At 44.6% G+C, this 13,761-nt stretch overlaps 1 protein-coding gene across 2 annotated transcripts in view; it reads right to left on the bottom strand.

Annotated features, from left to right (window-relative positions):
• Positions 1–13,761, bottom strand: part of gab2 (GRB2 associated binding protein 2) — an 87,248-nt gene that overhangs the window by 29,655 nt on the left and 43,832 nt on the right. For both annotated transcript variants that reach the window (XM_004912182.4, XM_002936547.5), the window contains exon 2: positions 8,574–8,874. In XM_004912182.4, coding sequence (XP_004912239.1) covers positions 8,574–8,874 — 301 coding nt within the window. The remainder of the gene's footprint in view (positions 1–8,573; positions 8,875–13,761) is intronic.

A 13,761-nucleotide genomic window follows, 5' to 3' on the forward strand; every position in this document is an offset into this window, starting at 1 on the left:
CCTTCACTGATGCAGATTTACCTTGTGGCACCTTCAAATAGACTGATGGTGGAGAGGGTGGATAGAATGTATAATGGTGAGAGGGTGGATAGAATGGTGAGAGGGTGGAAAGAATGGTGAGAGGAGGGATAGAATGGTGAGAGGGAGATAGAATGGTGAGAGGGTGGAAAGAATGGTGAGAGGGTGGATAGAATGGTGAGAGGGTGGATAGAATGGTGAGAGGGTGGATAGAATGGTGAGAGGGTGGATAGAATGGTGAGAGGGTGGATAGAATGGTGAGAGGGTGGATAGACTGGTGAGAGGGTGGAAAGAATGGTGAGAGGAGGGATAGAATGGTGAGAGGGTGGATAGAATGGTGAGACGGTGGATAATATGGTGAGAGGGTGGATAGAATGGTGAGAGGGTGGATAGAATGGTGAGAGGGTGGATAGAATGGTGAGAGGGTGGATAGAATGGTGAGAGGGTGGATAGAATGATGTGTAAGTGGCTGGTAGGGGGCAGTACCAAGTTGATAGGAGAAGCTTTATAATTACAATATTATTATCTACTCAAGTGCTGTCTCTAACTGTATACACAGTTGTTCACGTGGAATTTCTTTTGAATTTTAAGCATAATCAATAATCCACCTGGTAAATCTCTGGACTGTTTATTTCACCACCGGCAGAGTAGGATACAGGAGAATTTACAGGTATCGGTTCTCTTCAGTTTAACACCAGGGGTTTCCTGGGACACACAGGGGTAAGTGGGCTGTTACACCCAGGGCTCTATTCCTTTTCCCCATTCTATTTAGCAGAACTTTCCATTCTTATTCAGCGCTTCTATTTCTTTACTATCCGTTCCTCAGTGCCTAGTTCCAGCTAATAAACATGTTATTTTAGATAACACAATAGTTCTATTTCTTAGGCTGGTAACACACTGTCTGATCCAAATGGATCACGGACACTTTATTAAGAGACAGGGAGCAGAAAGGGGCAATAAAAGCCCAGCCAATCCCTTGTCACGTCACGGCCAGTAACTGACAGATTTGACCATTGGTGGAATGGCTTTACCTGTCTGATTGGAGCCAGATTCCAAGCAGGTTCTTAGGCCTATTTTCAGAGCAATGCCCAGCCCTAATAAGCTACAGTACCAATATATAGAGTCTCGTAGCTGCCCGAGTATCACAATATGGGAAGGAATTTTACCACCAAGCACATAAACATATATAGAGCAAACGCAAAAGATACTCGCTCCCCCTATCCTTCCGTCAGAGCCTTTTGTGCTATTCTTCCCCTTCCCATTTGTGTTGTCCATTCCCATTCTACCTATTCTTATAACCATTTCTTTCATCTACCAAGAGACTTTTTCTTACAGAAGGACATCCCTCCATGACTGGGCAAGAGTAATGAGGCTTTCAGTTTTGGATCTCTTGCAGTGCTTGGCCCGCTAATTGTAGGCCACACCCCCTAAGAAGAGTGAAGATGGCCGTTCTGTAGATCAGTTGGATGCAGGAGATCTCCCCAGGTTCTTGTAGAAAGGTCCAACACTGGGCGTGAGGTCACCAAGTGAGCAGATCTTCACCCGATATCCCCACCTACGGGTGGGCGATATCGGGGAGCGTGCAGGCTAATTCGATCGTTTGGCCCTGGGGGCAAACGATCGAATTATATTGGCGGCAATGGAGACCGCATCAACAAGCCGATGTGGTCCCTGATCCGACTGAATCTTTTAACCTGGCCGATCGATATCTGGGCAATTTCAGGCCAGATGTGGGTCGGGCAGGCCCCTCGTTTCTGCTCCTACACGGGCCGATAAGCTGCCGAATCGGTCCAAGAGACCACCCAATCATCCAGTACCCTTCTCTTTTAAAAGACGGAAAGAACCCAACTGAAAAATAGGGCACGTTTTGCCTTAAGTCATGTGAGTCCTGCACTTCCTTTTACATTAAGCTAACTGGTCACCCTGGGAATATTCCCATGCACATCCAGCAGAACTGTCAGTGTGGATTTTCAAAGAGAACCAGTGATGCTTCCTTGCTATTAATACTTGAACACGTTTTTGTCTAATATAAAATGCTCTCTTGCTGAAATAGGGCTAAAAGGGATTTTCTGAAAAAAAAAAACATTAAGAGGTTTTTGGGGGGGGGTTCCAGGCTGGGGTTTAGTTCATTTGTCTAGAGTTCTTTAGTTTCAATACTTTCTGGTGATGAAATATATGTGTTACAGTAAGAACAGCCCATGGGTCTCATTTTCCAATAATTTCCCAAAGGGCCTACAGCATAAGGAGATACAGACTTAATGTTCCCATTACAAAAAGTTGCCAGTGATAATAAATATAACAACTGAAGTTGAACAAACACATGTCCATCAAGTTCATCTTGCTTATTGACCAGTTATATGGAAGGAAGAACTAATAGCACCAAACCCACTGGACTATAAGACCGTGTAGATTGCCACCCAGGCCCTGAAGGCCCCAGGGATGCAGGAATGTATGGTTCCATGCATTTTCCCAAAAAGGAGAGCGCTGGCATTAGATGCCAATCTCAGGATAGCCAAGATGGACGTTGCCATTTTATATAGGTTTATACACCAGTGCCTCTAAAGTGTTCCTAAAAGGAAATCTACTTCCTACAGAAGAAGATCAAACACAGAACCACTTAAGGTGGCCATACACGGGCAGATTCTAGCTGTCGATATGGGTCCCTTAGATTGATTTGGCAGCTAATCGGCCCGTGTATGGCCACCTTAAGTGACGGGGACCACATTGGCTCGTTGATGCAATCCCCAAACCGACTTTGCCTATACCCATCGTTATAATTCGATCGTTTGGCCCCAGAATTAGCCTGGATTCTCCTGATATCGCCTACCCGTAGGTGGAGGATATCGGGAGAAGATCCGCTCCTTTGGCGACATCACCAAGCGAGCGGATCTGAAGGTGTATGGCCACCTTAAGAAGCACAAATAAACCGCAATTCTGCAGATTAAGTCTTTCCTGGAATAAGACTTGACTTTCCATTTCTCAAGCATTTGCTCCATCAGCCAAGGTTTTAAGAACCATTAAGCAGCACGAGGTCTGGCCCACACTCATTTATTCATGTGAATGTCTTGTACATACCAGTTAAGACTTGCATACTATTACTTTCTTGACATGTGACACTGACAGGTTTCCTTGTTATTACCGGAGTCATGTGCCTCCCATACACGGCAGCGCTGCCAAGGTGAAACTAAATCAGAGTCTCAGCACAATGCCCCCCGTAATCACCAGGTGGCATGATCCGGTCACATGTTGCCGCTATCTGGGAAATAAGGAGCACTTTGTTCTCTTGGACATATTATACAATCACTGGAAAAACCAACGCTAATCCCTGATCACAAGTTTATATAACGTGTTACGGCACGGTGTTCCCACACCAAATAGAGCTGCCCATGGCCCCGACTTCTGAGGAAGAGTTCAGTTTTTGGTTGTTCGGGCCAAGTGATTATGATTCCAAAGCAAACAACTGCACTGATGTAAGTTGTATCTCCAGAAATGTGAGAATAGAGGGTATAATAGCCAGAGGGTATAATAGCCAGAGGGTATAATAGCCAGAGGGTATAACAGCCAGAGGGTATAACAGCCAGAGGGTATAACAGCCAGAGGGTATAACAGCCAGAGGGTATAACAGCCAGAGGGTATAATAGCCAGAGGGTATAACAGTCAGAGGGTATAACAGTCAGAGGTATAATAGCCAGAGGGTATATTAGCCAGAGGGTATAATAGCCAGAGGGTATAACAGTCAGAGGGTATAATAGCCAGAGGGTATAATAGCCAGAGGGTATAACAGCCAGAGGTATAACAGCCAGAGGGTATAACAGCCAGAGGGTATAACAGTCAGAGGTATAACAGCCAGAGGGTATAACAGCCAGAGGGTATAACAGCCAGAGGGTATAACAGCCAGAGGGTATAACAGCCAGAGGGTATAACAGTCAGAGGTATAACAGCCAGAGGGTATAACAGCCAGAGGGTATAACAGTCAGAGGGTATAATAGTCAGAGGGTATAATAGCCAGAGGGTATAATAGCCAGAGGGTATAATAGCCAGAGGGTATAACAGCCAGAGGGTATAATAGTCAGAGGGTATAATAGCCAGAGGGTATAACAGCCAGAGGGTATAATAGTCAGAGGTATAACAGCCAGAGGGTATAACAGTCAGAGGGTATAATAGTCAGAGGGTATAATAGCCAGAGGGTATAACAGCCAGAGGGTATAATAGTCAGAGGTATAACAGCCAGAGGGTATAACAGCCAGAGGGTATAACAGCCAGAGGGTATAACAGCCAGAGGGTATAACAGTCAGAGGGTATAATAGTCAGAGGGTATAATAGCCAGAGGGTATAATAGTCAGAGGGTATAATAGCCAGAGGGTATAATAGTCAGAGGGTATAATAGCCAGAGGGTATAATAGCCAGAGGGTATAACAGCCAGAGGGTATAACAGCCAGAGGGCATAATAGCCAGAGGGCATAATAGCCAGAGGGTATAATAGCCAGACTGGGCAAATCACGGTGTTTGTTGGGAGGCACAGAGGTGCAGTTGTGGTTACCCCAAATGCCGAGCTCTCTTACTCTAATGACAGATGAAGATTAGCAAATGGTAACTTACTACTAGTTAGTAGGGTTCTCCCTTCCAGCAGGTCCGGATTATTGGCCCACTGCTTGTCTAGGTCAGTGATCCCCAACCAGTGGCTCAGGGCAACATGTTGCTCCCCAACCCCTTGGATGTTGCTCTCAGAGCCCCCAAACCAGGGAGTTATTTTTGAATTCCTGACTTGGGGGCAAGTTTTGGTTGAATAAAAACAAGATTTCCTACCAAATAAAGCCCCTGTAAGCTGATAGGGTGCATAGAGGCCCCTAATAGCCAATCACAGCCCTTATTTGGCTCCTCCATGAACTTTTATGGTGCTTGTGTTGCTCTCCAAGTCTTTTTACATTTGACTGTGGCTCACAAGTAAGAAAGGTCGGGGACCCCAGGTCTATGTGCTCTGGGTAGTGATCCCTGCCAACTAAGTACAATGGGGCACCCAAACATATTGGCCAACTATATAGCATCCTTGCCATGCCCCTGATCCATCCTGGCCCCAGTACAACTAAATACGCCCACAGTTCTTCTAATCCCACCAACCCGACCCCTTTACTGTTTGCAGATTTGATCATTGCGTCTGTCCGGGTCCCTAACTACCATACAGCACCTAACTGTCCCCCCCCCAACCTCCTTGGTGGCAGCCCTGATGGAACTGCAAGAAATATCAATTTGGGATAAGTCTGGCTATTTCTCTCCCATGCCTATTTAGTGGTTTCAGTGGGCATTTATAGGCTTCCTGTAGTGGGTCTCCTATGCATCTCACACCCTAATTGGCCAGTTTTGAATACAATAACATAAAGGAACTGGTAATAGGACCAGAGAGGGTATATACCAGGGGTCCCCAAACTTTTAACCCAAGGGCCCCTCAGACTGTTGGGGGGCCGCACCGGGGGGGCACTGGTGATGGCGGTCCCACATCCTCTGGTGAATTAGCCCTAATCCTCTTTCATATCCCGCCCGCTGCCATCAAACCATCAAACCAGACAGTTCACAACTTCTCCCCCCCCCCCCAGCGTGTCCTACCTGTACCAGTTCCCCCGGTCCGTTCTTCATCTCAGCTCCCCAGTGCCGCTCCCCGTTGAGTCCTCTCTCTCCACTGCCAGGTGGGAGGACGCAGTGGGGGCCGGGTAAATTGCTCTGGGGGGCTGGATCCGGCCCACGGGCTGTAGTTTTGGGACCGCTGGTATATACTAAGGAGACCTTCAGAATCACAAGGCCCCTTGGGAGGAAAAATAACTATACTGGTAAGTAATTGTTGGATCGGAGACTACCCTCAGCTGTTGTTGATCTGTAACATGGCATATTTTCCCTTTATCAGCCTAAAACTGTAGGGCACTCAGTTGTCCTGTCCAATAACTGGAATTCTTGCTTGCATGCCTTTACTATAAAATATTCTTTTTCTATCTTTTCCTGGAAAAAAAAAAACAAAAATGACTTGGTGCTGACATTTCCCACATTCTTTGGCAGACGCACAGGGGAATAAGGACGTTCAGCCCCGAAGGCTGTCAGGTGCTGTGCAATGGGCAGTGAGCGCTCACCCGTGCAGAGAGTCTGTGCCATACACTTACATACATGCGCTTTACTATAATATATATGTAGAAATTCCTGGGGCTGCCCATTTTTGTATTTAAAACCAAGAATTTTGGGGGGTACGGAATCAGGAATCCAAACTTTCAGCATACATTGACAACCTCGATAAATGAACAGGTCTTTCCCTGATATGACCACCTTAAGGTGGCCATAAACGGGCAGATTTGGGTCCTTCAGACCAGGTCAACAGCTTATCTGCCCCAATGGGCCCCACATATATCTGGCCTGCAATTGTCCAGATGTCAATCAGGCAGGTATGATTTTCCCTTTGGGGCCACATCGACTCATTCATGTGGTCCTCACTCTGACACGGTCCTATTCTCGCTGATGATTACTCCAATATCTCCAACCAAACAATAAACCTTAGGGCAAAGACACACGGGGCGATTAGAAAGTTGCTGCGACTAATCTGTGTAGCGAAAATTCATAAGTGTTTTGTTGGAGGACTTCTATTGAAGCCTATGGAAGAAAAGCCGCTGCAATTTGTTGCCAGGACAGACTTACTTAAAAGTGGTGGTGACTTCCCTTCCCCCTAGGTGATCCTCCACCATTGGCAATTGCCCCCCAGCAATGACTCCTTAGCCCCAAGCGCCAACAGGCGTGCCTATGGACTAGACCTTAATAAGTGCTAACACCCAACATATACCAATGCACAATGTAAAAATGTCTTTTTTCCTGTTCAATAAAGATATTATTTGGCAAAAAAAAATTAAAAAGTAGTGGCGACTAATCGCCCCTTGTGTCTTCGCCCTTATAGTATACAGCCACCTTTTACCTGATATTGTATCAGATATTGGGCTGATACGATTGTCTTGCCCAAGGGCCAAATGACTGGATCACAAAAACAGGCCATCGGGGTGAGGACCTCATCAACAAGCCAATGCAGTCTTCAAACAAGATGGATATCTGGACAATTTTCAGCAAAATATAAGTCAAGTAGGAGGGTTGAAGGACCCCATACATGGTTGCCATGGCCACCTTAAGCTGTGCTTAAAGTCAGCTTACTGCCTGCATTCTTCTATACAACTTGGCCACAACCTGACTTCTTAAGAGCCTTAAGGTATGGGATAGGTTTAGAAGCTGTGCCCCTTATAACTCTTGGGAGAAGCACCATTCCATAAAATAGTGGCCTTCAACCAATCGTTCATTATATCTGGGTAACTGCACTTCAACCTATTACAGGACCATTTATGCTATACTGCCAATCCACCCCCAACCATACCCAGTAACACTGAGACGTTCAATAAATCCACACAAACCCTTTCTACTTTGCAACAACCCCTACCCCTCTCTGGGGGATGTAGGACATCATGGGATATCATGCCCAAACTGGGACCACTGGGAATGAGTGTAACCAGAGCTGGACCAGCATAATAAATAAGGAAGGACTTATGAAACTGATTGGAGGCCACCGATATTCGATAGGTTCTGATAAAGCCCAATCAGTCACTTAGGAGCACAGTACAAGATAGTAAGACTTTTAGTTATGCTTGAATGGCACCACTGGCGCTTTATGCTAAGGGCATCTGGGGTGAGGACATCTGGTAGCTACATGGGTGCAAGAGATACCTTTTCTGATAGGAAATACACTCACTCCCTCCTATAGTACAATGCCTGGCAATGTGGGTACAGGGACAACGTTTGGTAACCTGCAATTAGAGTTTCATGCCAACTTCACAGCAGATAAAAAACCCTTGTTCTTCATTCATATTTTCCATTGTGACAGGAATCAGCTGTTATTTAATTATATGGTCCAAATACACTGAATGATACCCAGTCATAAAATCACCAGAGCCGTAACAATAGCTTTCCCATGAAAGTGCTTTGTGCATTTGGGTTTCTCAATGGGGGGACTCTTTTTGCCGAGACATTGGCAACGCCTACATAATTCTATCACTGATGAATCAGAGTTGAAGGGGAACTAAAACCTTTAGCAATTGACTAGGTGGCTCAGTGAATGTGATTGGGACCATATATTGGACTGTAGGCTTTAGCTCTTCTGGTAGCAGGGCTGGAGGATCTAGCTCAGGAATCCCCAACCTTTTTTACTCATGAGCCACGATCACATGTAATAGTGTTGGGGAGCCACACAAGCATGAAAAAAGTTATTTGGAGATGCCAAATAAGGGCTGTGATTGGCTATTTGGTAGCCCCATGGGGACTGCTGGCCTGCAGGAGGCTCTGCTTGGGGTAAAACCGTGTCTCTGGGCTTCCAAAACTTGTCTCCAAGCCAGAAATGTAAAAATGGCTCCTACTTTGTAGCCACTGGGAGCAACATCAAAGGGGTTGGTGAGCAACATGTTGCCCCCGAGCCACTGGTTGGAGACTAGCTAGTGGGACCCAGTTATAATTCCACCTACAGACACCTATAACATTCAGTGCGTTACCTCCATTCTCCTCCGACTGGTTAAAGCCGCAGATCTGACATATGCTCCGGACCCACTTGTTCATCTCCTCCTCCGTTTCGGCCACCAGGTAGAAGGTCCGATCGTTGGTCTTTATGTCGAAGATATAGCTGTCCTGCAGCTCCTTCTTATTAAACGTCAGACCGGCGTCCACTTGTTCACAGCAGCTGAGGTTAATGACCCGGATGGGCTTCTTCGCGTGGTCATTTTTATAATACTCTAAGACATCTGGATCCCCGCTCATCCGGCCGCTGCGGAGAATGAACCAGCGCTTCTTCCATGCCTACGTGCAACAGAGAAAACAACATGTCTGCTTAGTCTCATAAACCATCACACTATAAATAAACAGGTTTAGGGGTAAATGTGGCCCTGCCCTGTGATCCAAAGAGCTCGCAATTCTAATATATACACAACTTGGGGTACGTGTAGGCAATAGAACAGATAAAAGTACGGGGGATATAGTCATCCTTCTACATAAGAGGGAGGGTCTTTTGGATTTTCTTGGGATGTGTGAGCCTCTGACATAACAAATGATTTGTAGAGTGTAAGCTCTTTTGGGCAGGGCTCTCTTCCCCTCCTGTATCGGTTACTGATTGCTTTATATGTTACTCTGTATGTCCAATGTATGAAATGCAGTAATTCCTTGTAGAGTGTAAGCTCTTTTGGGCAGGGCTCTCTTCCCCTCCTGTATCGGTTACTGATTGCTTTATATGTTACTCTGTATGCCCAATGTATGAAATGCAGTAATTCCTTGTAGAGTGTAAGCTCTTTTGGGCAGGGCTCCCTTCCCCTCCTGTATCGGTTACTGATTGCTTTATATGTTACTCTGTATGCCCAATGTATGAAATGCAGTAATTCCTTGTAGAGTGTAAGCTCTTTTGGGCAGGGCTCCCTTCCCCTCCTGTATCGGTTACTGATTGCTTTATATGTTACTGCATTTCATACATTGGGCATACAGAGTAACATATAAAGCAATCAGTAACCGATACAGGAGGGGAAGGGAGCCCTGCCCAAAAGAGCTTACACTCTACAAGGAATTACTGCATTTCATACATTGGGCATACAGAGTAATTCCTTGTAGAGTGTAAGCTCTTTTGGGCAGGGCTCCCTTCCCCTCCTGTATCGGTTATTGATTGCTTTATATGTTACTCTGTATGTCCAATGTATGAAACCCACTTATTGTACAGCGCTGCGGGATATGTTGGCACTTTATAAATAAATGTTAATAATAATAATGTATCTTTTACTGATTGGTTATAATTAAGGGTAGGTGGGGTTTGATCTATATATTAGGGATGCACTGAACTCACTTTTTTGGGTTCGGCTGAACCCCTGAACCCACCCTGACGGATTCTGCCGAATCCCGTACCGAATCTGAATTCAGGTTAAAAGTTTTCCCCCCTAAAATGTAACCCTTTCCGAAAGCTAATTAGGATTCAGATTCGGTTCGCCAGGGACCGTGGATTCGCCCGAATCCGAATTCATAAAAAAAAGGCTGGATTCGGCCCGAATCCTGAACCGAATCCAGGATTCAGTGCATGCCTAACCAATATATATATATATAAATATTTTCTGTGCATCTGTGTCACTTCCATGGAGTCGATGATTAAGTGCTGGGTAAGCACAAAACGCGTTAGGCTATCCATATGAGGTTATTAATGCTTTAATGGATTGAAATAAAATAAAACGAACTATTTTTGAATAGTATAGGAGTTTATCATTTGTCCAAGGGGAAAGCCACCACAATTAAAGTCAAGAATTTGCTGAATTCTGAGCACGTCCCCATTCAAGTGAAAAGGAGGCAGCAGGGACAGTTTTGGGCTCTCCTCCCCTGGCTGAAATACATTGAGAAGATGCCCAGTGAGCCATCAGCCCCAGCACAACCCCTATATAAATGATTCATTGGCGCTGTTCTACCTGCCTCTGTGCTGTAAAGCCAAGCACTTCAATGCTCAGCAATGGAACAGGATACATTTAATTTCCTTCTCCTTTTGACTCTCGTATTTAATATTTTCACGCTCCCATAAAATAAATCTTAAAAGGAGAATGAGCTGCTGACAGTTACTGTGAGTGTCAGAGCCGCGCGCCGGTGAATATGAGCCCGGCTGATGGATCGTGTAATGCAGTTAATTCTTTGGGGCCCTGCCAAGCCGAGGCCTTGTTATTATTGGCTGATGGAACTAAGGCTGGGGGAACATTATACACAGGGCTTGGGCTGGGGATGGAATTAAGGCTTTTATTGGATGGGAGAGTGGCCCCCAGATCAGCCAGGAGTCTAAAGGCCCAAGGGGCCGAGTTTCCCATTTAGTTACTAAGAGAAACCATTTGAATTTATTTCTCCATTTTGCCCATAAAAGAGCCTAGATTTGTGAGGATAGAATCAGAACAGAGAGAAAGAGACAGAGATAAGAGCTAATTGCCTACATTACAGCTATGAGAGCTCAGCGCTAATGGAAATATATAAAGGCCAAAAGATTTTAAAGGGTTTAACCCTTCCCCTGCAGGGCCACCGTAGCTCCTCTGGGAGCAGTGACTTGCTAATAGCATCTATTCTACACGCCTGGAAAGGGTTAAAGGGCAGCACACTCGAATCCGCCCTTCTTCTCCCCTCCTGCTTACCCCTAGCGTGGGGGTTCAGCCGGAGCAACAACCCCCCATCAGCAGGATAGGTATCTAGAGGATAAATATACCCATTAACCAAAGACATTCCTTGCCCGGAACGTCAAACAGAAACAAAATCTTCTCTAATAAAAGATAATATAAATTCAAGTACAGGTATGGGACCTGTTATACAGAATAACGATTAATTGTATCTTAGTTGGGATCAAGTACAGGTACTGTTTTATTATTACAGAGAAAAGGGGAATCATTTAACCATGAAATAAACCCAATAGGGCTGTTCTGCCCCCAATAAGGGGTAATTATATCTTAGTTGGGATCAAGTACAGGTACTGTTTTATTATTACAGAGAAAAGGGAATCATTTAACCATTAAATAAACCCAATAGGGCTGTTCTGCCCCAATAAGGGGTAATTATATCTTAGTTGGGATCAAGTACAGGTACTGTTTTATTATTACAGAGAAAAGGGGAATCATTTAACCATTAAATAAACCCAATAGGGCTGTTCTGCCCCAATAAGGGGTAATTATATCTTAGTTGGGATCAAGTACAGGTACTGTTTTATTATTACAGAGAAAAGGGAATCATTTAACCATTAAATAAACCCAATAGGGCTGTTCTGCCCCCAATAAGGGGTAATTATATCTTAGTTGGGATCAAGTACAGATACTGTTTTATTATTACAGAGAAAAGGGAATCATTTAACCATTAAATAAACCCAATAGGGCTGTTCTGCCCCCAATAAGGGGTAATTATATCTTAGTTGGGATCAAGTACAGGTACTGATTTATTATTACAGAGAAAAGGGAATCATTTAACCATTAAATAAACCCAATAGGGCTGTTCTGCCCCCAATAAGGGGTAATTATATCTTAGTTGGGATCAAGTACAGGTACTGTTTTATTATTACAGGGAAAAGGGAATAATTTAACCATTAAATAAACCCAATAGGGCTGTTCTGCCCCCAATAAGGGGTAATTATATCTTAGTTGGGATCAAGTACAGGTACTGTTTTATTATTACAGAGAAAAGGGAATCATTTAACCATTAAATAAACCCAATAGGGCTGTTCTGCCCCAATAAGGGGTAATTATATCTTAGTTGGGATCAAGTACAGGTACTGTTTTATTATTACAGGGAAAAGGGAATAATTTAACCATTAAATAAACCCAATAGGGCTGTTCTGCCCCCAATAAGGGGTAATTATAATCTTAGTTGGGATCAAGTACAAATGCAACAAAATGTAAGGATCAGTGAGCCCTAAAGTTACTATACTGAGGAAAGATGGCTGTTGTTCTGTAACCCACTGCAGCCAATCAGCAGTAAGCTTTAACTCATCCAAAGCACTAAGAATAATAGAAGCCAACACCTGATTGTATAGCTATGGGCTCCAATGCCAGAGCTTACCCAATGTGTTTGTCCATAACCCTAAAGGTACCCGCACAAGGTCACTTTGCTGCAAATCTCAGATTCAGGAAATCCAAAACAACAAGAGACAAAATAATGAGACAGTGAAATGTGAAAACAAGAGCAATTTCCTTCATTCCATAGATAAAGACAGAGGAAATAATAGGAAAGGCTGATAATAGTAACAATGTTCATACACAGAGGCACAAAGCACTACTGCCTCTTGTCCCTTCTCAGCTGATATTCTCAGTACAAATGAATCCCTATGTGCCATAGTTTTATGGTATCTCTCTGTACAGGCTATGAGCAAACTTAGGGGGCTGTTCCTGCTGAATTGTGCTTAGTACAGGGGAATCCCTATGTGCCATAGTTTTATGGTATCTCTCTGTACAGGCTATGAGCAAACTTAGGGGGCTGTTGCTGCTGAATTGTGCTTAGTACAGGGGAATCCCTATGTGCCATAGTTTTATGGTATCTCTCTGTACAGGCTATGAGCAAACTTAGGGGGCTGTTCCTGCTGAATTGTGCTTAGTACAGGGGAATCCCTATGTGCCATAGTTTTATGGTATCTCTCTGTACAGGCTATGAGCAAACTTAGGGGGCTGTTCCTGCTGAATTGGGCTTAGTACAGGGGAATCCCTATGTGCCATAGTTTTATGGTATCTCTCTGTACAGGCTATGAGCAAACTTAGGGGGCTGTTCCTGCTGAATTGTGCTTAGTACAGGGGAATCCCTATGTGCCATAGTTTTATGGTATCTCTCTGTACAGGCTATGAGCAAACTTAGGGGGCTGTTCCTGCTGAATTGGGCTTAGTACAGGGGAATCCCTATGAGCCATAGTTTTATGGTATCTCTCTGTACAGGCTATGAGCAAACTTAGGGGGCTGTTCCTGCTGAATTGTGCTTAGTACAGGGGAATCCCTATGTGCCATAGTTTTATGGTATCTCTCTGTACAGGCTATGAGCAAACTTAGGGGGCTGTTCCTGCTGAATTGGGCTTAGTACAGGGGAATCCCTATGTGCCATAGTTTTATGGTATCTCTCTGTACAGGCTATGAGCAAACTTAGGGGGCTGTTCCTGCTGAATTGGGCTTAGTACAGGGGAATCCCTATGTGCCATAGTTTTATGGTATCTCTCTGTAC

Source organism: Xenopus tropicalis, chromosome 2, assembly GCF_000004195.4.
Source record: "Xenopus tropicalis strain Nigerian chromosome 2, UCB_Xtro_10.0, whole genome shotgun sequence".
NCBI lineage: Eukaryota > Metazoa > Chordata > Amphibia > Anura > Pipidae > Xenopus > Xenopus tropicalis.